General features: G+C 35.1%; 2 protein-coding genes and 1 long non-coding RNA gene across 6 annotated transcripts; 2 read left to right on the forward strand and 1 right to left on the reverse strand.

The window, feature by feature from the left end:
* Positions 1 to 2,702: 2,702 nt before the first annotated feature.
* Positions 2,703 to 5,672, reverse strand: LOC135088574 (THAP domain-containing protein 5-like). 2 transcript variants are annotated; one of them, XM_063983426.1, is made up of 7 exons: positions 5,213 to 5,672; positions 4,919 to 5,032; positions 4,440 to 4,684; positions 4,169 to 4,222; positions 3,606 to 3,758; positions 3,048 to 3,134; positions 2,703 to 2,930 (listed from the first exon to the last, which is right to left on the reverse strand). In XM_063983426.1, exons 2-7 carry the CDS (start codon positions 5,017 to 5,019, stop codon positions 2,725 to 2,727), a joined length of 846 nt encoding a protein of 281 aa, XP_063839496.1. In that variant the 5' UTR covers positions 5,020 to 5,032; positions 5,213 to 5,672; the 3' UTR covers positions 2,703 to 2,724. The 2 variants fall into 2 exon arrangements, with proteins under 2 accessions (XP_063839496.1, XP_063839495.1); XM_063983425.1 differs by having other exon boundaries at positions 4,919 to 5,672.
* On the forward strand, positions 5,671 to 6,536 carry LOC135088575 (uncharacterized). The gene is made up of 2 exons (XR_010261060.1): positions 5,671 to 6,016; positions 6,294 to 6,536. It is a non-coding gene; the product is annotated as an uncharacterized LOC135088575 (long non-coding RNA).
* A 10,577-nt stretch (positions 6,537 to 17,113) lies between these two features.
* Positions 17,114 to 27,007, forward strand: LOC135088597 (THAP domain-containing protein 5-like). 3 transcript variants are annotated; one of them, XM_063983501.1, is made up of 7 exons: positions 17,114 to 17,536; positions 17,754 to 17,937; positions 18,691 to 18,765; positions 18,921 to 19,034; positions 19,318 to 19,431; positions 19,737 to 19,829; positions 26,079 to 27,007. In XM_063983501.1, exons 1-7 carry the CDS (start codon positions 17,463 to 17,465, stop codon positions 26,271 to 26,273), a joined length of 849 nt encoding a protein of 282 aa, XP_063839571.1. In that variant the 5' UTR covers positions 17,114 to 17,462; the 3' UTR covers positions 26,274 to 27,007. The 3 variants fall into 3 exon arrangements, with proteins under 3 accessions (XP_063839571.1, XP_063839573.1, XP_063839572.1); XM_063983503.1 differs by lacking the exon at positions 18,921 to 19,034; XM_063983502.1 differs by lacking the exon at positions 18,691 to 18,765.
* Positions 27,008 to 27,939: the final 932 nt, after the last annotated feature.

Here is a 27,939-nt window from a genome sequence, read left to right on the forward strand (position 1 = left end):
AAATTCTAGACAGCGCTCGGCGGCCGCTGCCGCGGCACGTTCGCTTCCCTCGCTGTGCGCTCACTCGCTCGCTCATTCACCTTCACCATGAAGCTAAAGATATGCTCCCACCCCCTTTATTTAGGATACTACATACTACTCTCAGCGTGTCTCAGCCATAAAGTTAATATTAGGAATATTAACTTTATGGTCTCAGCTGACAAGTATAGATGACCCAGTACCAAAGAATACATTTACTCTGACGAGCCCAGTACCCACCAAAGAGCATAAAAGAGTAAGAGACGGCACTCCATAGATATTTTTTGAGCTCACGCACACATATGCATTTTAGAGAACGACCCGCAAATCTTTACCAACCGCACAAACTACAGGCGGAGCTACCAACATAATGCCTTATTTTCTGACAGTATTAGTGACGTTCGTAATAACTTATCGATTATCGATACTTTGCTAGGGTTGTAATTGCATATCGATATCTAGTATAGGAACCTTCAATATTTTAATGATTACTATTTTTATTTTATACTATGTGTAAGTAAAACGAAGTTTTGTAACGTAAATTATTTATTTCGAAATAAAATAGGTATATTACAATAAGTATTGAACATGACATAGCAGTTGTAGGCATGAGGAATTATTGAAAATTATAACAAAGTACAGAAATGATAATTTTGTAAACTTTTATTTTCACAACTTTTTCTAAGAAAAAATAGGATTTTTATTTATAAACATCTTTAATTTTCTTATCAGCTGATCGAACCTCAGCCTCAAGATTACTTTTCAATGCTTTGTTGCTGTGCTTTTTTACTTTTGTCAGCAAAATTGTTTTCACTTTTTATGAAGCTGTCATTAATGATTTTACAACTTTTTCTTAGAAAAAGGTAACTTAATATTTTAAACATCTTATCATAAATTTCTTTATTATGTTGTTGACATTTAAACCAACTAAAATTACAATTTGTACTCAACATTAAGAAAATGAATTTTCCAACATTTTCCATATATATCTGGTCGGCAATATGGTCATGATAAAATTGTTTAGCTTCATTTACGGTGGTACATAATTGAATTGTTGGATAAACGAGACTTTTTTTATCATGCCACCATTCGCGAAGAGATATATATGCATACAAATCATTGTCAACAGGAGTTTTCACGCTCAAACACTCTTCACAAATTAAACAAGAACTGTTCTGTAATAGTTTGGCAGCTAAATACCCGCTTACATATACTACTGGTTGGTTTTCAAGGCTACACAAATTTTCAATGGGCTGTTCTAAGTTTTCAGGGTCCGGGATAGACAACACAGGATAAAATTCAGTGTCTGTGGAATCTTGAACATTAATTTTTATTTCTGTTGTTTTTAAATTAGTTTTTAAAATGTCTTTATATTCCAGCATATGTTTATTGTTGTCTGCTTCACAATTAGCACTTCTGCTATGAGGCACTTTCAGCCCAGTAACCATGCTTGTTTTAAGCGCTGCAGTAAAGTGCGTGATAGTGGGATTTCTATTGGTTACACTGTGTTGCCTAATGATTCCAAATAAGTTTTCCAGAGAGTCTTGGTTAAACTGTCTAAGGTTCATATATTTAAACCCTTCATTCTTTAACTTTTCCCAAATATCGTTTAAGGATTTGATAGATATTTGATATCCCTTTACGCATTTAACATTTTTTAGTATCGTGTTTTCTGCTGTTATAAATTTTATGGTTTTTAACTTATCAGTATAAAAGGTCCAAGACTCAATGTGATTACTTGATGTGGAAACATTTTCCCGGATCCCTTTCTTTACGTCATTTAAAGATGATGGACCATTTGTACAATCAAATAGTTTATCTAACTGTTCAATCACAAATGCTGTATCATTGCAATCAGAAACTTCTTTCCATGCCATCATTTTTAAAATAGCTGCCACGGTATTACTCAGAGCATGCGCAGCATACTTCACCCTCATCTTAGTTTTGAATGTTGGATTTACAATGGTACTATTCAGTTTTTTAAAATTTAAAAAATTTCTGTTGTGTTCTTCTGCAACTACCAAATGCCTCCATTGTGCAATTTTTCCATCGAAAGACATATTTCCACTTTTAAAGAAATTGTTTCGTAATGATTTGAACAAGTGAGGGATGTCATAGATTATAAAAATTTTGTCATTATTTACAGAGAAAAAGTTGCTATCTATGCCTTGTCCACAGTTTCTTTTTAACATGTTAAGAGCTCCTATATTTGTAGATCCCTGATCACAAACTGTTGTTAGAACCATAAATCCGATTTCTTTTAATTTTTTGATGATGTCCGATATAATTTTTGCCAGTTTTGCTGTTGATATTGTGCCTTCCACAAAATAGTGCGCAATATATTGTTTGTATTTATGTTTAGCACCCTGTATCATAAACACTAACGCATGGTCTGCAATTTTCTTTTCTCGTCCCATGTTCTCGCCCTCACCATAATCCACGTAGCCATCCACTTTATCAGCAATTTCGTTATAAATTATCCGTTTCTTTAACGCCATCTCGTCAAATATTAACGAGCAATATTTATTTTCCTTTGGCATACTTGATGCTTTTGCCTCTAACATATCAATTATATTTTTATTTATACCAGGCTCCATTGGTATATTTTTTAAAATCCTTTGGAGCGTTTTAGTGCTTGGTAGCGTAAACAGCTTTTGCATATAGCGGTATGCTTTAGGGGACCGTTTAAATATAGCCAAAGCATAATTATATTTTGTTGGCTAAAGTCCACCTTTTTCCTTGTGACTTTTTTTTGTTATTCTGCACTACATCCTTTACTAACGATGTCAGCACTTCCGAATCTAACTTGTCTAAATTCACTCTTGACTTCGCTATATTTCTTATTGTTTTTTTTGCATTTTGTAACTGTCGCCAAAGCCTCTTCTCTTTAATTGTAAATGTTGATGAAGTGTCTGTAATAAAAACATTTCCATTAGTAAAAAAAACAACATTAAAGCAAATTGAATTGAATATTGGTTAATTAATCAGCAATTTTACTTAGTTTTTTAAATTAGGATGTTTTATCTTACCTTTCATTTCAATGTTTTTCTTAGGTCTTTTATAACTGTGGACTAATATTTCTGCCTGTGCATCTTGATGGCAAATGTTTTTATCATCTGAAATATTATAAATATGCAAATTAGTTTAAAATTTATTTTGTTGTTTTATGAAACATATTATTTCCAAATCAATCAATCATTATCAAGTTTTAAAAAAATGCAAAGACAGGATAATGATAGCTCTTCTCATAAAATATGAAGCGTGGGCCCACCTTCAATAACAATGACATAATATTAAATTAAAGGCATTTAGAGGTTTTAATGTTCTGCATTCTGGATGCGGTCTGCGGGTATGTCAAGACAATCTGTAAGTGGTCGTGATAAGGCAATCAGTCACGTGTGCTTTGCGTTCTTTGTTCGTATCCGCACGGTCAAATAGCATTAATATAAAATGTACAGAAACCTAGAATGTTGTACATATAAGTTCATTTTGACCTGACTGCAGACTGCAGAACGCATCCAGGGTGGCATTCTTTAGTTTGAGGGAAGGCATATTTTAGAAGGTAAATAATTAGTTTGTACACTTACCATGAGTAATGGGTTTATAGGTCATATGTTCTGGTGCATTGGAAGTAGAAGGAAGAGGTTCAAAAGTTGTTTTCGCAGAAATACCAGAATCTGGTATATCCACAGCTCCCAAACATGTTGAATTTAGTTGTTTGGTTGTAGTTGTAAGGGGAACTGAAAGCAGATAATGAAATGTGAATTGGGTAATAAAATGTCATGTTCTTACCCAACTTTAGGGTACAATCAGTCTAGTACATGTCTTGCTCACATTAAAAATTACTAGCTTATAAATATTATTAAACTAGCTGACCTGGCTAATTAATGTAGATTGCCTAAAATTTTTCAAATTGGTCCGGTACTTTTTTTGAAGAATTTGTATTACACAAATTACTAAAGTCCCTCTAACTCAACACCACATTCTAAGCTAAATTGTGTTACGAGTGGGTTTACTACAATATTCAAGCTGTGGGGTTCTAACCCGCACTTTAGGCTATCTTGGCTTCGAGTTACGGAGCCGATCAAATACAAACAAACAATTAAATATTTCCTTTTTATATTATTAGTATAATTTTAGATAAACATACCTCGTTCAACTGGATTTGACTTCTTTGGAATGCAATATGAATGATCATAAAGAACTGTAACAAAGTATAGATATAATTAATAATTGAAATTATATATTATTTATTGATAAGCATACAACACATGTTTGTGGTTACAAAGAAAGAACCTTGTTAAATTGCATTCGGTTGGTTTGTTTTGGAAACCAAAGAAAATTAATTAAGACATCTAAATAATTCAGAAAAATTGATAGTAAATTAAATTTAAAAAAAATAATTGAAGTCATCATCATACCTGTCTTGAGGTTTTCTTTATTGGAGTCTTTTACATGAAGAGGAAACTCTGTCAAAACTTCATCTGGCAAGATGGGATTGCTCAATTCCAGTGTTGGAATAGCTGAGTTCTTCAGCCGAGTTCCTTTGGCATTGAAGGATTCAGGAGTGAAGTGCCCACCACAAACAAACTTCAGTTGGTGTAACTTTTCAATAGGTACATATGCTAAGTCTTCTATGCCAGCATTTTTAACCCACATTCGACAACTGAAATAAGAAATACCTATTAGAAAAGAAAAAGAATAACAAACTGAAATTTATTCATCAACTAATTTCTTTTAGTATTGTTATGCAATTCATTTACAGAGTACGAAACAAAATACTGAAATTAAAAATTGGTTATGGTTATTTACTGTATGATTAAAAATATTAATCCCAGCCTTTAAGTTTACACAATCAGTAAAATTATCTTGTAATAAATGAGTGTTATTAGAAACTTACCGGTCAGAATCCAGAGGAAACCTACTCAAAAGTAAGGGTGATCCATCACGACTTCGCCTCTTATTACAAATAACGCACTTCTTGTTGTTTCTACTCTCCATTATCAGTAGAAGCCTAAAATGAAATAGGTATTAATTAAACAAAGCCTATAATTTCTCTCCAACCAGTGTCAATGCCCTGGTTCATGCATTTACCAGTTTTGAAAGTACATTTACATTTTCATCACATAGGGTTGTTTTTAATGAATAATAGATTTGTAATAGATCTAATATTTCAAGTAAGTAGATAACATACCCATTAAACAGAAAAGTAAATAAGAGTTTAAACTTCTGTAGAAGTTGAAACACAGCTTATTTAAAAGAGTCTCTATCTCACAAAAAACATAACACTGAACAGCAAACTTTATCACGCCCGATACGGAGGAACTTAATCAACTCAACGTAAACGACAGAAAAGTTTATTTACAGTAATATTGCACCAAATCTGAGAAAATAACTTCACACGAATCAATTCGCCGGTTAAAAACTCAAACTCAATTGACAGACATTTTTTTTCATTTGTCAAACTAACAATACTACCAACATAAGGACACTAACAATTATTTTTAGTATGGTGGTATTGATCCGCGGGTTCCCCTGCTGTAGTGAAATCAATCCAAAATGCACTTTATTGCTTAAGGGATAAGGTTGTATATCAATTGCTACATATAGAGACTAGTTTTTGAATGAGAAGTGTCTACCCACTGGTACCCACCGTAGATAGAGGATAGAGTATAGATAAGCTACTAATTAAAAAAAAAAATTAGAGTGAGAAAGCTTATATGTCAGATAAATATGGGAGAGCAGGACAAAACATTTTTTTCTGTCTCCGCTTGCGTATCGGTTTTTTATGTTTGCCACCATTTGCTTTGGTGGCAGACAATTGCGTGGTGTTTTGATGTTTTTCATCAATTTATAGTGATTTCATGTCAAATAAAACAATCAGAACATTGTTCTACACAGTATTTTGTGTGATTTCGTTTGCAGTAATGGTGAATTGTTGTATAATTGGTTGTAAAAGCCGTAGTGAACGAAAAGAACCAAACATAACCTTTCATCGGTAAGTAGCATTTTTTCGCTATTATATGGTAACTGAAGGTAATAAACATTAAGAAAACGATTGTTTGATGTTACCGAAATGTAAGTTTTCTCGTAATTATGTTAAAAATTTGATTATTCTAAACCTATAAATTGGGTATTAACCGACTGGAGTGAAAGTCATCATGTGCCAGAAGATTCATTATGATAATACATGTAATCTGTCATTAGTCGGGTTATAAGCCGCTGGGGATACCAGCAGGCCTAGTCAATATTCCCTCATGTATTTTTGTTTTTAGATTCCCGAATGAACCAAGTTTAAGAAATAAATGGACGGAGTGTACGGGCCGAGTACATTGGCATCCAAGTCAACATTCTCGAATATGTTCCAGACATTTTGAATCCAGATGCTAAAGTATCTGAAAGTTCGAATACATCATGCAGCTAAAAAGCTTTCAGAAAAGTCTGATATCGTCAGGAATTTTTAAAACAAATTAATTTTGTTTAAGGGTCAGTGATACTGATTAAAGTATTATATTAAAGTGGTTTTTTATTTAAATCCTCAAAAACTCAGTTTAACCTCTTAAATATAGAAAAAAGCTTGCACGCACACGCCATCAATCAAGTCCATCCAGTTGTTTAAGCGTAAAAAGGTAAACATACATACACACAAACTTTCACTTCACCTTTATAGTAATACTTACTAGATTTTGCGCCTCAGTTTCACCCGCAGCTTACCTATTTACCCCTAAAATCAGGGTAATTTTTAACGTAGCCAATACTAAGTCTATTGTTGTAGCTATAGATATGGTATGTACATATATTGCTATCTCACTCAGGTGTACGCTAATGACCCATCTACCTCTATTCTCTATCTACGGTACCCACGCTGAACTGTCCCACCAAACTCAATGACAGGGGGGCGCTAGCAGGGTGTGGAAACTTCCATACAACGGTCATCGAAGTGAAACTTGCTTCCAAACAGCGACATCGGTGAATAAATTCAAATACTTTTTAACTACCCTAAAACGCTCTAGATGTCGCTGCTCCTGTTTCCTTCATATTTTCATTTTTTTCTTAATTAAAATATATTTGAGAATATTGTTAATTACAATGTGAAAACTTTTTTTAAATGAAATTAATTTGTTTTAATTTAAAACTGAACATTGACATTTTTGTTATAATTTACATAATAGAGTAGTAGAAATTACTATTTAACATATGGCAACTTTGTTTTTCCTCCAAAATGGCCGGTGTTGTTTTTGTTAAGTTAAATGCATTTTTGATTTCTTAGCCATCATTTAAGTTTTCTGTGGCCCTATTAAAGTATTGAAGAGTCGTCGAGTCAAATTCAAGTTCATTCCTTCGTACCTGCTGCTGTTCTGGTTCATCGGAGTTTTGTTCGTTCCTTCGTGAATCGCAAAGAAACTTTCTGTTATGTTCACAAGTGATCTGAGTTTTCTCAATGTGCAAATGCTTTTTTAGTGTTGTTGAAAACTTTGCGAAAAGACGCTTTTGGTGTATAATATTATGTGTGTTCATAAATAAAGTAAAATTATTAAATTCAAAAGTTTTTGTTTACTTATTTGCATTTCCATGTGCAATGTAGAATTTTTCCAAATCCATTGTTTTGAAAATAATACAATACGTAGACGTACACCATAAAGATAAATATTTTCAAAATAATGGATTTGAAAAAATTCTACATTGTACATCATAAAAACAATAATTCTTTGAAGGTTATGAGGGCCTATGTGTGCGTGAACTGTGTGTATGTGTGCGTGGACTTTATGTATGTATGTGTGCGTGTACTATGTATGTATGTGGGGCTTGATCATCTCCGCAGACTGCAACGCACACCACCCGCTGTGGGGAAGTACGGATTCAAACAAAAGGGGTGAGTTACTAACTGAATATTTATTCCAATCGAACCTGAATATTATGAACAAAGGAGCTGAACCCACCTTCGTAAGTTCAAGGTACCAAACTATAATAGATCTGACGCTGGCAACACATGAGGCGGCGGAACTGATTGAAGGCTGGCATGTGTCAAACGAGCCATCCTTTGCGGACCACCGACGCATATGTTACCAAATAAAAATGAAACTAACAGACCCTGTTCCATATCGTAACCCCCGTAAAACCGATATAACAAGGTACACTAAAATACTAACCAAAACACTAAACGATACACAAATGACAGATGTAACACTTAGCACTAACAATATAGAGCTAAACATACAATACCTCACAACTGCTCTAACGAAAAGCTACGAAGAGTCATGCCCAGAAGTTACTCCCAAAGTTGCGAACAAAGGTTCCTGGTGGGGGCCGGAACTTGAACGCCTTCGGAAAAAACTCAGGACACTTTTCAACCGAGCGAAAAACACCAGAACCAATGAAGACTGGAACAAATACAAAGAAGCACAGAAGCACTACAAGAAGCGGATCAGATTCCGTAGTAGAGAACACTGGCGCAATTTCTGTAGTAGCATAAACTCAACAAGCCAGGCTGCTAGGATTAAGAAAATCCTATCAAAAGGTGATCTCAATCTCCTGGGCTTCCTAAAGAAGGAAGACGGCACCTACACGAACACGGAAGATGAAACAAGCACAATGCTGCTAAAAACACACTTTCCGGGTTGTAAGATCACATCGATCGCAAGGTGGCAGGATGAACAACAAAGCACACCGACAAACGAAGAGTGGAAAATCGCCAATAGTATAGCAACAGCGGATAAAGTAAATTGGGCGCTAAATAGCTTTCAACCCTTTAAATCCGCAGGACTGGACGGAATCTTCCCAGCGCTATTACAATGGCAAACAGCCCAAATACTAAAGTACCTAGTACAGATATACCGGGCATGCATAGCTTTTAAATACATACCCAAGCCATGGAGGGAAGCAAAAGTAATATTTTTACCGAAACCGGGAAAAGAAGACTACACACAGGCAAAATCCTTCAGACCAATTAGTCTAACATCGTTCCTACTAAAAGGACTGGAAAGATTGGTAGACCGGCATCTCAGGGATGGCGTGCTGAAAAGCAAACCACTACACCCCCAACAACACGCCTACAGGAAAGGCAGATCAACAGAGTCGGCTCTACACATGGTAGTACATAAAATAGAGTCGGCCATCACAAACAAAGCGTCAACCCTTGCTGTCTTCATAGACATAGAAGGAGCGTTTGATAAAACTATGCACAACAGCATAAACCACGCCCTGGAACAATGGACATGGCGCACAATTTTTGTTGAAGTTGCCAAAAAAAACTACAAAAAATTAGAATGAATACTGTATTTTTATTTTTTTGATATCTTTAAAAATGACTGAAATATTCAAGCTCAAAGTGCGCTCTTCCGCTCGGAGCGATTTTCCGCGCGGATTTTGAAAATGTGACGTAGTAACATGAAAAGCAGCATGCAAGATATTATCTGTATACAATGGTTAGAATGGTTAGTAGGGGAGCCGAAGCGGGGATTTCGGGACTTACTAAAGAGTGGCAGACTAACATACAAGGAAATACTTTGTACCTGGTTGATTACCTCTAAGTATGAATTTTTGATATAAAACGGCATTAGTTCTTATGCCTCTCACCCAAAAAATACCTCAATTAAGCCCAAATTTGAGACCGCAGCCAAACTTTGAGTGACGATGGAAACTAGCCTAGATGGAGGTCACATGAAATTGAACTTCTGCTTTTTCATTGATAAAGACTTATCATTTACCATACCTTATCATTTTGTATTCCATTTTCAAGTCACTTTTTTTTCGCTTACTGTTTAAACAAAACGTGGGATTTTTTTAAATCTCAGGTCTTTTGAACGCACATCTGAACGATGTCTGGTTTTAATTTCTTCAGTTACTCCGTGACCATGGCGCTTGCAACAGTGCCGAAATATTGGAAACTCAAAACTAAGGTACATGGTAGCAATCCCGTCAGTAATATAATAGGAAAATGTCTTGAAAAATAAGTAAATCGTATATTACTTTATGTAACTAATTTTATTATGTATCATACTTATAACTAATCACTTCATTCAGAACTAGAAAACGATTCCAAGGATTCCACTTTTCTTCAATAGATGATCAAGATAAAGAGTTATTTATTATAAATTGCTCTTCCACCATTTCAATTATTCTATCTTACATCTTACTTGATGAAATCTTTTTCAATTTTATTTACATGGTCATAACATTTTCACCATTCCTCTGCACCAATTTATGAGGTACACCTGAAACCCCCGATAAAGCAGCTATTATAAGAATAATATTTTAAAAAAACCCTCCTTCTGACGCAGTTAGGTAATAAACTAAATGTATCCAATTTCACTCCAACTTACTATCAACTCAACGACGCGCTTTAAAATCAAAGATTGACTTTGAATTATGCCTTATTTTACAATACACATTGAAAACAATGTAACTTGCTTGAGCTTTTTCGACTTTTTCACAAAAATAACAAATAGGCATGAAGAGATTACAAAATTTCTGCAGCGACTGACAGTTCACTTGATTTACGTTGACAGGTGACAATAAAGCCATAGACATTTGCCATATGAAAGACACACTTTTCCAATATTTTTGTTTGCCATGAGATTCTGGTACACCTATACCTATCATTTAATGAAAAGATAAACAAAATTTTTTCAGCACAACGAAAATCTGCTTTGGCGCGTAGCAATGCAACGTGACAACTACAGTTCGGACTTCTTTATGCGTCCACTACACATAATAAAATTCAACTATCGCACATTTTTTCTTTTTAATTCTAATTCAGTAAAAAATGTTTTTGAAACCTTCATTCAAAATTCAAAAGTTATTATCATATGACAGAACTTATGACCAGACTATGTACATTGAATAAAATATTTTTCTTTTTATCATCAAGCTTAGCAGTCTAATAAGTTACTATGACACTCAAGTTAATCCACATTCAGCACCATAGCCTCCCCTTCTACAAGGCCCTCTACAAATGTCAAAACGTCACTTAACCCTTTTAGCACCAGTTCTTTTGTTTTTGAGAAGATGTACCTACCCAATTTTTATATCAATTTAATTATAGTCCAGTCGTTTGGTACAAATTAACGTGATTACCTGGAAAGTGTTCCGTGAGTTTTGAAAATTGGTGATTAAAATAGATTTCGCTATGCTCTCTGTTAGTCTGTTAGTTAAGTGTGATTGCCGCGCTCGTTGCGAAATTGGAAAAATGCTGCCTTAGAGAAGATTTTTGATAGTTACATTCTTTCCTATTTCGTCGTTCCAAATGACGTTCACTGCTGGACAAAGGCGAGAGGCCTTTGGGTTTTCCATAGGTTTTTCATAATGAACAGTCCTGCGCTGCCCGCATTCAGGTTCTTCCCGCGACCTTTACCAGATCGTCGGTCCACCTAGTAGGAGGCCTGCCCACGCTACGTCTTCCAGCCCGTGGTCGCCACTCAAGAAATTTTCTGCCCCAATGGCCATCGTCTCTACGAGCTATGTGTCCCGCCCACTGCCACTTGATTTTAGCAATTCTGCGTGCTATGTCGGTCACTTTGGTTCTCCTGCGGATCTCCTCATTTCTGATTCGATCACGCAGGGAAACCCCGAGCATAGCCCGCTCCATTACCCTTTGGGTGACCTTGAGCCTTCTTATGAGGCCCATAGTAAGCGACCACGTTTCAGAACCTTAAACTTTCCTATTTATTTCACTACTAGCTTTTGCCTGCGGCTTCACCCGCGTGAAATTTAGTGTCACAGATCGGCATAAATTATAGCCTATATGTTAATCTGGGTTACAAACAATAATATTGTACAGTTTCAACAAAATCAGTTGAGTACTTTTTGCGTGAAAGAGTAACAAACCTGAGACACAGGAATCTTCCTAGTTCAGGTATGAACCCACCAACATTCTTACTTTTTGTTTTTCCTAATTGTTTGTTATCATAATATTACCTATCTGTTATGTTGGTGAGAAATAAACATTACTTTACTTTATTTTAAACTTCCAGACATCCAAACTTTCGCATTTATAATAATAGTAGGATACAATTATGTAATGTAGAAGTAGAGAAACAAACAAGACAAAAAAAAATTATACTTCAGCAACGCGAATTTTTTTATACTTCAGCATATTTAGGACACCCGGCAGCGTGTCCTGCCATGATCATAGAAAAAAGAACTCGCAATTTAGCAGGTACATTAATTTGACTGTTTCACAACTCTAAATCTATTTCACTTACATTACATGATCACATTTATCAAAGCTGTCTATGTCCCAAAAATTATAAAATGAAAAAAGTAGTTGTCAAAAACCTTTTTTAAGGCGGATTTTTTTCAATAAGGCGGGGGCGCGCGCGGCTATAAACGAGGTCACAAAATTCGGAAAGAACATAGCGAAATCTATTTATTCACCAATTTTCAAAAATTCCGGAAAACTTTCCAAGTAAAATTAACAAATAACTGGACTATTTACTCGTTATTGAGCACAGAGACACAAACTTGGTTATTTTTCCAGAAAATTTATATTTAAATGCATAAATGTAAAAATGGCTTCATAGTGCACAAAATTGGCAATAGGTGGCATAATAATGGTTACTTTTATAGCGCATAGTTTGAAATGTGATTGAACGATGACAACTAACAACAGTTGTCAGTTAGGTAAAATTTTATTTTAGTTGGAAAAAGACAAAATGTGGTAAATGGGTTAACGTGCGGGGGCTGCAAAATCATGTTGTGACGTCACGCGTGAATATTGGAAATTTTTGAAAATTTTAAAAAGTCCGTAAACTTCTCGAGGCTCTATCTTCGGTAATACTGGATGGATTGAGGTGAAATAAAACCTAGTGTAATGTGTGTGATCTAAACTTTAAATTAAGTCATAATTTAACTTAATATTACAACTTATGCGTGTTGTCCATTCAACGTAGAACCAGCCGTAAGAAGCTGGGTCACTGAACTAGTTAGTAAAAGGGCGGTTCAGGTGGTGGCGAACACGACTACCAGAGCAGAGGTTGTCAGAGGATGCCCTCAAGGAGGCGTCCTATCGCCACTACTATGGAACATGGTAGTGGACAGTCTGTTAAGGAAACTAAATGACAGAGGGTACACAGCCATTGGATATGCAGATGACATCACCATACTGTTAAACGGAGGGGCTGAAAACGTGCTATGTGAAATAATGCGTTCAGCCCTAAACATTGTTGAAAACTGGTGCAACGACCACCAGCTGTCAGTAAACCCAAACAAAACTGAACTAATCCTTTTCACTAACAAAAGGAAACTACCAGAGCTCCAGCTACCAGAACTCTTTAAAACAAAACTCTCCCTCTCAACACAAGTGAAGTATCTGGGCATCACCTTTGACCACAAATTGAACTGGGCGAGTCACATTGAAAACAAGACAAAGAAGGCCTGTATAGCATTTTATCAGTGTAAAAGACTCATTGGTAGCAGATGGGGTCTTAACCCTAAGATAACACTTTGGCTCTACACATCAGTTATCAGGCCCTCTGTCACTTATGGATCAGTTGTCTGGTGGCCCAGAACAAAACTATCCACAGTAAGATCAAAACTTCAAAGCCTGCAACGTCTAGCAAGCATAGCGGCCACTGGTTGCATGAGAACCACACCATCGGCATCACTTGAGTACCTTCTGAATCTTAGACCCTTAGATCTCATCATTCAGGAGGAAGCGCAAGCAGCCGCTCTAAGACTTAAAGGAAACGGCCTGTGGAAGCAAAACAAGGAGACAGGACACTCTGCGATCCTGCAGAAAACCATAAAAGAAATACCTCTCACTGAGGCACCCATCGACAGGATACCCTGTGAACACATTTTCGACCGAAGATATAATATCCAACTTACAGCGGAGACGCGAGATTACTCTGGAATCAATGAAGTTAGGATATACACGGACGGCTCCAAAACTCAAACGGGTACAGGAGCTGGTGTCTTCTCGAATGATCTTAATATAAGAATATCAACAACATTAGATAAACACAATACAATTTTCCAAGCAGAATGCATTGGAATTACCAAAGCAGCACAGGCGGTAACAGCCAGAGACATCCGAGGTCTAAACATAAGAATTATCTCGGATAGTGCATCCGTACTGCAAGCGCTAAAAAGCAACACAATAACAACGGCCCTTATATTGGAATGCCATGAAGCGCTCCAAGACATTGCAGCTGTAAATGGAGTTACCCTGCAATGGATCAAAGGGCACAGTAACTCTTTAGGCAACGACGCAGCGGATGAACTGGCAAAAAGAGGTTCGGACACAACAGTATTTGGCCCGGAACCAATACTGCCGATACCATAAGCACAGATCAGGAACTGGCTGCGTTCCAAAACAGAAGAAAAACACCACACAGAATGGAAAAATAGCGAAGGATGCAGGCAAACAAAAGATGCGGTTCCGGACGTATCGAAAAAGTTCTCCCGCAGCCTCATCAGACTAAACAGGGACAGCATCCGCAAGGTCTTAAGTGTCATAACCGGACACTGTATGCTAAACAAGCACCTATACAATATAGGTGTCACAGACAGCCCACTATGCAGGGGGTGCATGGAGGCAGAGGAAACACCGCAGCATGTGCTCATGGAGTGCAGTAGCGTGGAAGAACAACGGGCTCAATTTCTTCGATCACCGTCGTCGCTACAGGAAGCCTGCAGCAGCCTGGACGGGCTGCTCGCCTTCTGGGGGGATCTGGGGTGGTTGGAGTAGGAAGATAAACCACAAATCGCGCACAATGGCCCTATCATGAGGCTAAGTGCGGTATTCGATTGCCCTGCAAAACTAACTAACTAACTATGTATGTATGTGAGCGTTACGTACGTAGGTTAAGTACAGGGAATTTAACACCAGGCTGTCAATTAGTAGGCTCAAAAATTTGACAGAGAGGGTTCTCTATTTCCTATGTATTACTTTTCTCTATGGGCGCTAGCGCTACCATCGTTCAACTGGTTTCCAACATGGCAAAAATCGGAACCAGCGATCCGGTATTGACGGTGGCGCCCCACTGTCAATGTCATGCATATGCATAGGAGTTCATAGGACAGTTACTGTGTATAGTTCTAAAATGGGTATTTCGCCAAAACAGTAAATTTTCTGTGTCCAGGCAGGCGAACACATGTTTTTTTATATTTATATGTATAAAACTATTTTTATGGGAAAGTTAATCAAAAGTTTTATTTGTTTTTGCTATTACAATAGCAGAAACTACAAATAATACCGCAGAAAAACTTAATCAAAAGTCGTTTTTCTAATTTCCTTGTTATGTCCATTACTGTTGTTTGCCAAAATGAAGGCACATTATAACAAACTGAAGCGTAATTTCATTCTAATAGCACTCTCTTTATATTTGAGAAACGTTTGGCTCTCGGAAAATAAAAACTTTAAATGTCAAATACTTAAGGGAAGGAAATAAAGTGAAGTTAAGTTCTTGTCCGAGTCAAAAGTATAATTTCCCTGGGTCTTCTTTTCGACCATTGTAGTAACGAAACGAAAGAACTTGGAATGTAATGCACTGCACCGTTACACTCGACCATTTCGTCTTAAGAGGCCATCGAGGCAGGACAGTACTTCGTTGATCAGTTTCGCGACAAATCGCATAAGTAGGTCCCTCCTTGGGTTTTTGTTTACTAAAAAGTCAATTTCTTTGGACGGTTTTTTGCAGCTAAACAATGGATTAATTTTATTGTATATTTACACAGATGTAGTGTCTGTAGGGGTAAACCCATGATTTAAATACTAAATGCATAGGGTAAATAGGTTTTTGTCTGTGGTGTCTTTTAGGCATAAATCTAATTTATTTGGCCCTAATTTCCTTGTTTTCCGTGGCATAAAATGGCCTAGGAAATTATAAAAGACCATTTTTAATTCGGCGTTAAGTCAAATTTTGAGTATTTCTTTATTGGAATAAGTTTAAAACTTACATTTTAAGAAATGGGTTACCAGAATAGATACATATAGAACAACTTGTTTTTAACTCTTAACTCAATCTACTGAATTTATCTTCCTTAGTTGTGTAAAAAGGTCGTAATGATACAATATTCATTGGTATGTTTGCTTGCGAAGGTACACAAAAATGGGTCGAACAAAAAAAAAGCAAACCACAGAAGAAAACTTAGAGAAAATTTTTTTTATAATAATTTCCTTGGCTACCAAAAATTCATGACCTTATAACTTTTTTTCTAAAACGAATTATGACACCCCTTTTAGATATATTAGCTTAGTTTTTGCAACTTAATACAATGGGAAACTAAAAATAGTTAAAAACAAAAATATATTTCGTACCAAGGAAATTAGGCAAAATTGACCATTTTTGGCGAAATACCCAAATACTGTATTTTGGAACTATACACACACAAACACAAACATCTGTCAGCTGATTGCCTATATTGCGGCCATGTTGTTTTCCCAAATCGTGTACAATACCCGGCGATAAATATTGCACATCGACCGACCTTAAGAAAGAGAAATCGGATAATTTCGGTTTCGTAGAGCGTTATCTCTGTCGCACGACTGACAATGACGTTTTGTCAAAGTGTAAACAAACTTTATTTTAAATGTGTGCAATTGATTTTGTGAATTAAATTGCTAAAAACTTTTTATAGTCGTGAAAGAAAAGTGGTTCACAATATGTCAAAGTATTTGTCGAAGAGATATACTAAGGGTTCGGACAATATTTTCATTGAATAATGTTTTGTCAATCGCATAGGTAGTGTGCGACAGAGATAACGCTCTACGAGCCGAAATTAACCGATTGTCTCTTTCCAAAGGTCGATGTGCAATATTTATTGCCGGGTACTGTATATTGCACGTATATGGTATAAACTAGTGATGGGCCAACTCGGGAAAAACAAAACTCGATTTAACCCGAGTTAAAATCCACGTAACTCGGGTTGAACTCGAGTTACGTAACTCGAGTTAACTGGATGGACAAGTCAGTTTTTTACTTATTTTTACCAGTTTATTCCCTCAGATTCGTATTAACATTTAAAAACATATCATTTATAATGTATTGGGAGAATCATACTAACTAAAGTAAGAAAAAAAAATATTGTTAGAAATATAATAATTTATTCATGGATTTTTGGCTTGAATATATATTTAATATATTTATCACTTGGCATTTTTCAAAAACAGAACATAAAACACGAAAATGTACAACAATAACCGGCAGTTTAAAGTTAACTTCAAATGAACATAGTCTCAACACTCAAATGATCGGCAATCTTCGGTCCATGTCGGATCCATTCGGTTTACGATACGAACTCGAGTCAGAGAGAATTCAACTCGAGTGGGTTCGAGTTACGCCCAACTCGAGTTAACTCGAGTTACTTACTCGAGTTGACCATCACTAGTATAAACGTCAGTGATCGCCATGCACACATACATTCACACCATAATCAGCCACTTCGAGCGCAAACTTCACACAGTTGACACATTTACTTAGTGGCGAAAAAAACAAAATATTATGTCTTGTGTGGTGAAATGGTGTAAAAACCGTTCTGATCGAACGACCAAAAATCGAGGAATCACTTATCACAGGTACACACTTAGTTCCCGGTTTTTAAACAATAAAATCAAACGATAATCACTCGAAAACAATAATACTTCAAAGGCCAGTGTTCCCAGTAATTTGTGTGGGAAAATTACCCGAAATATGGGAAAAGTAATAGTTTTTACTTATTAATTGTTTATTACGCATTAAATACTAGGCATTTTATTTATTTTAAAATTACTTTTTTAAAATTTTGTGTACTAGGTTTTCTATAGTTAATGAAGTATGGAGAAATGATTGGATTCAAATAATAAGAAAATGTAACAACGATAACGATTGGATTCCAAGCAAACGTAGTGTCATTTGCAGTTGTCATTTTGAAGATAATGACTTATATACAACTAAAGGAGGACGCCAGCGTGTTGTTACTTATGCATTGCCTCAAAAGGTAAATTAAAATCTTGGTACAGTGCGACACAAAAGAGTAGAAATTTAATGAGGGCACCACTGTCGTTCACATAGCAACCCTGACAGCGCGACTAGATTGGTCTTGATGCTTGAATTTTTAGGACTTATTTGGGGCCATTCGTTTATTACGTAAGACCATTTTTTCGCTACTTTTTGACCCTTCCCATGTCGAGTGGGAGTCACGGACACTAACCTATATTCTCTTTCTATGATCTGAGCCTATAGGTACTGCATAAAATATACATACATAAATAATAATAATAGTGCGCGTATAAATTTTAAGTGTAAATACAGACTTAGTAGAAAATATACGATATAATATAGACGAAGTAGAAAAGATGTTTGATTTGTAATCTTACGTAAGAACACATTCCTTGTAAGAAAAAATTTATCACTTGTTCCGAAATAATTAATTTCTTCCCTTTTTTGTCGCACTGTAATGGCCTTTGTTTGAAACTTCTAAACTTTTACAATTAAGCTTATTGAAACTTTTCTTCATACTTTTTGGAAAATCTACATGACCTGTGGGTCTAGACAAAGTGCAAATTATAATCGCAAACCAGTCGAAAAGTGGTCGAAAAGCCCCTTTTTTGTATGGAGTTTTGACGGATTCGATTTTCGATTCGATCAAAAAGTGCGTTTTGTCTAGGGGGGCTGGGTAGTGTCGTTATTTATTAAAAAAAAAATCTACTAACATTCCATCAATTCATTCAATACCTTTATTTGTTTTTAGTTTTTATTTAAAACAGCACACGTGGCAGAGGAACATCCTGCGGTTGTGTCCTCTATTCCTAGTATTTCACAAGAGGTGCGTAATAAAATAAATAAATAAATATTTTATGTCATGCATAAAAAATATAACTGTCCATAAAATTAGCTTTATTAATATTATTGTATTTTGATAATGATAAAGTTTGAACAGAAATCCCTGATAATAGTTTTTTGCACTGTTCATATTTTTAGAGCACATCGATGACTGTGCCAGAACTGGAACATTCTAGTTTCATAACTATGAATATAAAGCAAAAGCAAGAGAACCTACCTGCTGAACCAAATATTATCTGTTTTTCTCAAGGGGTGCGTGGTATTATAAATAAATACTATTGCTGAGTTTAATTATTTATACATTACACAGAGTGACTTGTAATTATAGAACACCATTATAAGGTTCGTTCCTTGTTTCGTTACGTATTACATTAATTTATGCATAGTTAAAAATTTGTTGCAAATGACCTGTACCTACTATACAACGTGTTAAGTAAGTACAAGTCATCCTGTATAATATTATATTTTGATAATGATAAAGTTTGGACAGAAATCCCTGATGAATGTATATTTTTGCATTTTTGATATTTTTTAGAGCACATCGATGACTGTGCCAGCACTGGAACATTCTAGCTTCTCAACTATGAATATAAAGCAAGAGCAAGAGAACCTACCTGCTGAACCAAATATTATCTGTTTTTCTCAAGAGGTGCGTGGTATTATAAATAAATAGGTACTATTGCTGAGTTTCATTAATTATACATAATATAATATTTTACAGAGTGACTTGTAACTATAGAACACCCTTATAAGGTTCGTTCATTGGTTCGTTACGTATTATTTTATTATGCATAATACATAACGAAATTTGTTGCAAATGACCTGTACCTACCTACTATACAATGTGTTAACTACGTACATAAGTCACCTGTATAATATTTATATTTTGATAATGATAAAGTTTGGACAGAAATCCCTGATGAATGTATGTTTTTGCATTGTTGATATTTTTAGAGCACATCAGTGAGTGTGCCAGCACTCGAACATTCTGGTTCCTCGACTATGGTACTACTTGCTGAACCAAATATTTCCAATGCTTTGCGAGAGGTGCGTATTGATATTAATTAATTACTAAATATTTTATTAAAATAAGTCCTCAATGGAGAAGTTTCCAAATTTCTATTAATGAAGCTTGAAAATAATTGAGTAAAACCAATAATAATTGTGAAAGAATCATGAAAATAACTCTACAAATAAAGAAGTAATAGGACCCCAAAGTTGCGCATAACAAATATTTCGCGCCATTTGATCGGTGACGTCACGGATCAGCATTCAGCACGTTCTTCATTTGAAGTACAAACTGTGAATCACTCCTGGACCTCCTGGTCCAGTGCTGTTGACAGATCCAATTTTTAAAAATCTAGTAGTTTTTAAATTTTCATCCAGGGTCACTCAAAATTATTTTGTAACCTTTTTTTGACATGTCCTAGACCTGGCCAATACAATCATAGTTTGTTAAAAAAATAACGGGAATTTTTAGTTTTTTCAAAAAAAGTATTATTTATTCGTCAATCAGTATTGTCACCTTTAAACCTAGTCCTTATAGGACAGGTGACCCGGTTTTGGTCATTTTAAGAATTTTGTAGACCATGAGGCTATTCATTTTACAGTTTTTGTTATCACGGACATATTTCTTGTAAAAAGTGATTTAGATCTAGCCTAAGGATGCATTTTTTTTCATAATGATTCAATGGAAAAATAATCCTGTAGAAAAGAAAAAGAAATGGGAATTTGTGCCATTTTTGGCGAGATTTACCCCATTTCTGGCCACAGTCATGTGCCAGTTTTGGCCATCAAAATTCATCAAAAATAAAAAGCAGATAATTCAAAGTAATAAAAAGTTAATTCGAAAATCGCATATTTTACGACCAACAGTCTTTATTTAGAGAAAAATAGCTAACATAATATTGACGACAAATCTATACTTATAATAAATCTGTAGAGAGGTCAATTCTGTACATGAAAATTAAATATATTTTCAAAATAACTATCAGGGGGTGATTAGTGATCCATACTGATGGCAAAAATGCAAACAGTAAAATTTTTGTCTGTCTGTCCGTCTATGTTCCTTATAGAAACAAAAACTACTCGACGGATTTTAACAAAACTTGGTACAATTATTCTTCATACTCCTGGGAAGGTTATAGTATACTTATAAATTCCCACGGGAACAGGAATTAGCGGGAAAATCCTTTTGTATAAAAAATCTAAACCGCTTAAGTTAGACGCTTGAAATTTGGCATGCAGGTATACCTAAGTAAACTTAAAGCTTAGTTACAACAGGATATTGCAAAAATCCCACGGGAACGGGAGATAGCGGGAAAAAACATTTATATGAAAAAATCTTAACCGCGTAAGATAGAATGAAGGGGGTAAAACGGGATCCACGCGTACGAAGTCGCGGGCGGCCGCCAGTATGAAATATAATATCTCAGCTTGAATTGAAATTACAATTAAGAAGATCAACATTAACCTATACTATATTTTATGCGGTGAGTACTCGAACAATTTTCTTTTCACGACACCGATTTTTTTAGTATTTGGTTTCGATGGAAGCATTATAATCGTAACTCTGAAAATAAATAGATTACTTATATCAAAATAGCTAAGTAATTAAATTGAAAAATCACGATAAAAACTAAATGGCCAGAAGTGGGGTTTTACGTGCACCACTTTTGGCCAGTCATGTGGCCAAAGATAGGAAAATTCATTCATTTTGGCTCCAATTGATCAATGAGGGCTATCGTTTTAGCGCTCACCAGTTAGCGCCACTGTAGAGTAAGGTCCTGTCACTTGCTAGTAGTAGCGAAGACAGTGGCGCCAACTTGTGAGCGCTAAAGTGGTAGGAGGACTATCGCATTTGCACTCATCAAGATAGCGCCACTGTAGAGTAAGGTCCTGTCAATCGCCAGGGGTGCCAACTGTTAAGTATAAAAACGATAGCCCTCATTGGTAGCGGCCTGCGTCCAGCGCTTCCCTGCTACCTTTATGATGTCGTTGGTCCACCTGTGGGTGGATGTCTCACGCTGCGTTTTCCGGTACGCCACCTCCACTCCATAATCTTGCTGCCCCATCGGCCGTCAGTTCTGCGTACTATGTGCCCTGCCCATTGCCACTTCAGCTTGCTAATCCGTCGGGCTATGTCAGCGACTTTAGTTCGTTTACGGATCTCCTCACTTCTGATTCGATCTCGTAAAGAAACACCGAGCATAGCCCTCTCCATAGCACGCTGTGCAACTTTGAGTTTCTGTGTAAGGCCTATAGTGAGAGGCCACGTTTCCGAGCCATAAGTCATCACTATAGTTTGGTCCGGGAGCACGTAGAATTTTGTCTAATGACCCCAAGCTACCCATCCTTATCGCTCGCGCGTAATTATGTTGCTGTCGCGCTCGCCCACTCACTGCGGGCGCCCATCTCACAGTCGCGCAGGGATGTTGCGAATATCCGCATCAGCTTCCGCAATACGTAGCTTATTAAAATCGCCAAGTAGGTAATAATACCACTAGGCTACAACGTTAAAAAAACATTATATAAAGTTTATCGTTTTAAGTATAACAAAACTTAATTTTTCCAGCGTTGTTCCCGACTCAAACTAATACAGTGTGAGTCACGTTAAAGTGCACATATGAAAATATGTGAAACTAGACCTATTTTTATCGACAAAAAAGAGGTCAAAAATTTTTTTAGATTTTTTTTATTTTTTTATAGATTTTTTTTCTTCCAATTACTTCTCGTAAAGAAAACGTAATAACTTTTAAACTAAGAGGTATATCCTGATAAAATAAAAACAGTAATAATGCTAAATAACAGGCGATACTGAAAAAATACACAAAAAAGGCCAACAAATAATAAAAAATGATACTTTTTGAAAAAAATCTGATTAAAAATTCGTATTTTTTTGGTTATTTGATGAATTTCTCAAAAAATGCCCCTATAATAGGTGGTTTTTATTATTTTGTATTATTCTCTATCGTAATATCTTTGTAAAACCAAAAATCGCATGTCTCTATTCCTATCACAACATTTGCTATGATCGTTTGAACAAAGGCCTGCCACAACATTATTCTCCGCTACAGGTAGAGACAATTTTAATTTTGACTAAAATGCTTATTTTACTTCGAAATCTTTGGTTTTTACTTGAAATCTAACTTATCTTTATCAAAATTACAAATCTAGAGCCATTTTCAGTTTCGTTGTTAACGAAGCGTTGAATGGCGCGCCCGGAGAGGCTTAGTTCAAACGATCATTGCAAACGTTGTGATAGGAATAGAGACATGCGATTTTTGGTTTTACGAAGGTAATACGATAGAGAATAATACAAAGTAATAAAAAAAAACCACCGGTTATAGGGGCATTTTTTGGAGAAATTTATCATATAACCAAAAAAACACAAATTTAAAAGCAGTTTTTTAAAAAAAGTATCATTTTTTATTATTTGTTGGCCTTTTTTGTGTATTTTATGTATTTTTTTAGTATCGCCTATTATTTAGCATTATTACTGTTTTTATTTTATCAGGATATACCGCTTGGTTTAAAAGTTATTACGTTTTCTTTACAATAAGTAATTGGAAGAAAAAAAAATTCGATAAAAAATTTAAAAAAAATCTCAAAAATTTTTTGACCTCTTTTTTGTCGATAAAAATAGGTCTAGTTTCATCTATTTTCATATGTATGTTACGGTCAAAGTGATAAATGTGAAAATTATGAATAATCGCCGGTTATTATGAATAATTACCGCATGATTTGGTAAATGTGATTAATATGAGGTCATTAAAATTTATGTGTGTATAAAACTAAATAGGCGGCTTAGGGGTGGCCCAAGGGCCACCCCCGCCGAACCTTAACCTATTTTTCACTTTAAATCAAAACATTATGTTATAGGCATCATGGAAAAGTAATATTATGCAAGAAACATTCCAAACTCATTATGCCAAATTATATTAATATATGATATCAAAACGTTCAAAAGTTTGCCTGTACACGAGCACGTACACAAGATGTTGTTCTCTTTTATGAAATTTGTTAGTACTAAGATTGAATTATTAAATAATCACTGTTAAATGTGATTAATTTATCACTTTTACCGCGACTGTCGGTAATTATTCGTAATAACCGGTTATTATTAATAATTTTCAATTTATCACATTAACCGTAACATGTACACTTTAACGTGACTCACACTGTATGTAATTATTTTGAGTCAATGATAAGGCTGATTGTAAAAATTCAATCGCTAATTTCGCAATTTCTTATGCTATTAATTTAATATACTTTTTAAATAAGATTTTAAACATCCGCAACATCCATGGTTTAGAGGTATACACCACAAAATTTTTATCACCGAAAAAAAAATTCAGGGTAATGAGTTATTGGTACTGATCCCATTTGTGCAAAAAAAGAAGTTAAATAAAGTGACTAAAATTTCCTCCTAAAATTGGTAATTTATGGACACACGCGTCGCTAGCACTATTTACGTACGATAATGTTTGTAACACTTATTAGAATTCAAAATGGTCTAAGTTAGCTAAGTAATGTAATAATAACGCTGGAAGCGTGGTCGAGGCGTGAGCGAGACAGACAGATGAACAGATCGATGCAACGTGCGAGCGCGTACGACTACTCTAGCAAGCAGCGGAGTGACAAAGCTGTGACGCGTAAAATACGGACTAAAGAAAATTTAATAAAAAAATTAACTTTATGAAAAACATTTCTTTTTCTTTTGCTTTAAATATTTCACACGTTTCTACATAACCTGTTAAAATTTTTTCGGTGATAAAAATTTAGTGGTGTATAATAATATGTCATAGTAAGTTTGGTTTATTACACTATTTTGTAACCAAAAACATGGTTTGGTCGATGGCCGCGCGAAAAAAAAAGACGCCATTTTCCGGCATTGTCTTTTAGATACTGGGACATCGTTACAATATTGTTTTTAGGGTTCCGTACCTCAAAAGGAAAAAACGGAACCCTTATAGGATCACTTTGTTGTCCGTCCGTCCGTCTGTCAAGACCCTTTTTCTCAGGAACGCGTGGAGGTATGAAGCTGAAATCAATTACTCAGGTCTACTTTCCCTTGAAGCTGTGAAAAAATCAAACTTCTAAGCCAACGCAATCAAAAGATACAGCCGTTTATGCCGCAAATTTTCGACACTTGCAAGGGAATCAAAACCTACAGGGTGCTTCCCGTGAACTCAGAATCTTGAAATTTGGTACGAAGCAACGTCTTATAGCATAGATAAAGGAAAAATTACGAAAACCATAAATTTTTAGTTACATCACATAATATATATTTTTTTAATAATTTTAAACTTACTACCCATTTCCTCATAAACGCGTAGAGGTATTAAATTGAAATTCATACCAAATACTCAGGTCTATAATACCTTTAAGCTGTAACAAAATCAAACTTCTATGTCAACGCAATCAAAAGAAACAGCAATTTAAGCTGCATATTTTGAAACTCGCAAGTACTCGCAAGGGAATCAAAACCTAAAGGGTACTTCCAGTCGACCTAGAATCTTGAAATTTGGCATGAAGCAACGTTTTATAGCACACATAAAGGAAAAATTCCGAAAACCTTAAATTTTTAGTTACATTACAAAATATATATTTTTTAATAAATAACTTATTACTTTTTTCCTCATGAACGCGTAGAGCTATCAAGTTGAAATTCATATCAAATACTATAAAATAAAGGATTACTTAAACGATAAAGAGATCTTTGTCTTAAATTTATGCTCCTCCATCTTTCCCCATTGTAATGTTATGAATTTCATTTTGCAATAAAAATACCATAGTTATGACTCGATTGTCGTAATGAACGAACTTTGTAAACCTTGCAGGTTTGTACGGAACCCTCGGTGCGCGAGTCCGACTCGCACCTGGCCGGTTTTTTTTTTTTAAATAACCACCGTCTTTTTAGTTTTGGTCCGTATTTTAATCCCCTTCAGTGAAATATAATGTTTTCAACATCACGAAACTTCTCCATTGCGCATTTGCCAATGTCAATGTCCTTTATTAAATTAAGTATAAATAAATCAAGTACCTTCACTAATTTTGATACAACCTACTTTCACTAATTTTGATGCAATAAATGAATAATTGAACTAAATATTACTGTCACTAAAATTATGTTACTCTCATACATTTAATTAGTTAGGGTAGGTATATAAAAAGTAATAGAGAATATGCAAGGTTTTTTCATTTCTCACAATATTTCAGTAGCCTTGGCATCATCAAAAATTGATAAGTTCTTTGCGACAGCACCCATTAATGTTATGCATTTTTCTTTGTTAGAATTATCCTGGAATTGGAGAGTGTACTATCACCAAAAAACAAAATATTATTAAAAAACAAGCACGGAAGATAAAAACTTTGAAGCAGAAAGTCAATAGACTTCAAAGTAGAAACAGATCCCTAAAAGTTATTATAAAATCCCTAAGAAACTACGTTGATCCTGAGACATTTAATAGACTAAAACTAAAGGACTAATAGACTATAGTCTACAGAGCTAGGTAGGACTATTTTTATCGACAGAAAAAAATACAAAAATTATCTGAGATTTTTTTAAATTTTTGTATAGCATTTTTTATAACAGGTGTGCTCCTATAACAGAAACCAAAAAAACACGAATTTAAATGCAATTTTTTTTTTTTCAAAAAGTGTCATTTTTTATTATTTGTTGGCATTTTCTGGGTATTTCATATATTTATTTTAGTATCGCCTGTTATTTAGCATCATTACTGTTTTTGTTTTGTCAGGATCATAATATTATTATCTGGTATCCTTAGGTATAATTTCGTCCAATTCGTAATTATATTGCTGTCGCCACAGTGCGACGGGCGGCCGCAGTGAGTGTGCGAGCGCGACAGCAATATAATTACGTACGAGCGATAGGGATGGGTGGCTTGAGGTCATTGGACGAAATTCTATGTGCTCGGCGACCGGACTTTAGTTTAAAGTTATTACGTTTTCTTTACAATAAGTATTAGAAATAAAAAAAAAATCTTAAAAAAAAATAATTTAAAAATCTCAGATATTTTTTTTAATATTTTTTCCGTCGATAAAAATAGGTCAACTTTCACCTACTTATTTCCATATGTGCACTTTATCAAGCAAGACACACTGTATACAATTTTCAAAATTCAACAAAATTGTCTACAAAAAATGATGAATGTTTTTGTTGATTGAGTGGCAAAACACTCGCTGATTAATTGTTTGTACAAACTTACTACTTATAGAAATACAATCATTAATCATAACTGTGTTTTAATTTGATATTATTTTCATAGGCAGATTTTATCTTTCCCAAAGGTGGAACTGCGAAGTTCAAATTTTCTTGCGTTTTTTTTTTTTTTGTAATTTGCAGGTCTTTCAAGTTGTATGTTAATCAAAGTATGATACGTGACAATTATTATTAAAATCTAACTTGGAGAGATAATAATTGGTATATTGATGATACTCATGGCAGTTTATGGTTATAAATTAGGTATGTAAACAAGGTTCTTAATTTGTAACTGTCACAAATCATGTTTTGATCAATACAACCTGACACTGACTTGCAAAATGTAAGAAAATTAGAAAATTGAAAATGTCGCGTCTACTTGAACGCATTCACCTTTTTACCGTTCAAATTGCACGGTACCAGACGTCTGTTTATATTTTTTTTTCTTAAAAAAATAATAAATGGGCACAATGTTCACTTGGCAACCCTAAATTAACTCACGTCTCACACATTGAACAGCCGCCCGTCATATTACGTACGAATAGTGGGTCCAGCCAGAGCCCCGATTATGGTAATTTTTAACGTCAACAATCCAGACACGCTTCTCGATTCTGCGATACGATTGGTCGTTCAACAGCGTACGTCAGCTGTTTTGACCAATCGTATTGCAGAATCAGAAACGCGTCTGGATTGTAGACGTTAAAAGTTACCGTAATCGGGGCTCAGAACTCCAAAGTGCACAATAAAATCGCAAACCAATCGAAAAATGGTCAAAAGCCTTTTTTTTTGGATGGAGTTATTACCTATTATCATGACGGATTCGATTTTAGATTCGATCAAAAAGTGAAACTTGTCTCTGTATAAGGTGGTAGGTATATAGGTCTACCAGAATCTCATGGCAAACAAAAATATTGGAAAAGTGTGTTTTTCATA

This window comes from Ostrinia nubilalis, chromosome 4 (genome assembly GCF_963855985.1).
Source record: "Ostrinia nubilalis chromosome 4, ilOstNubi1.1, whole genome shotgun sequence".
NCBI classification, from domain to species: Eukaryota; Metazoa; Arthropoda; class Insecta; order Lepidoptera; family Crambidae; genus Ostrinia; species Ostrinia nubilalis.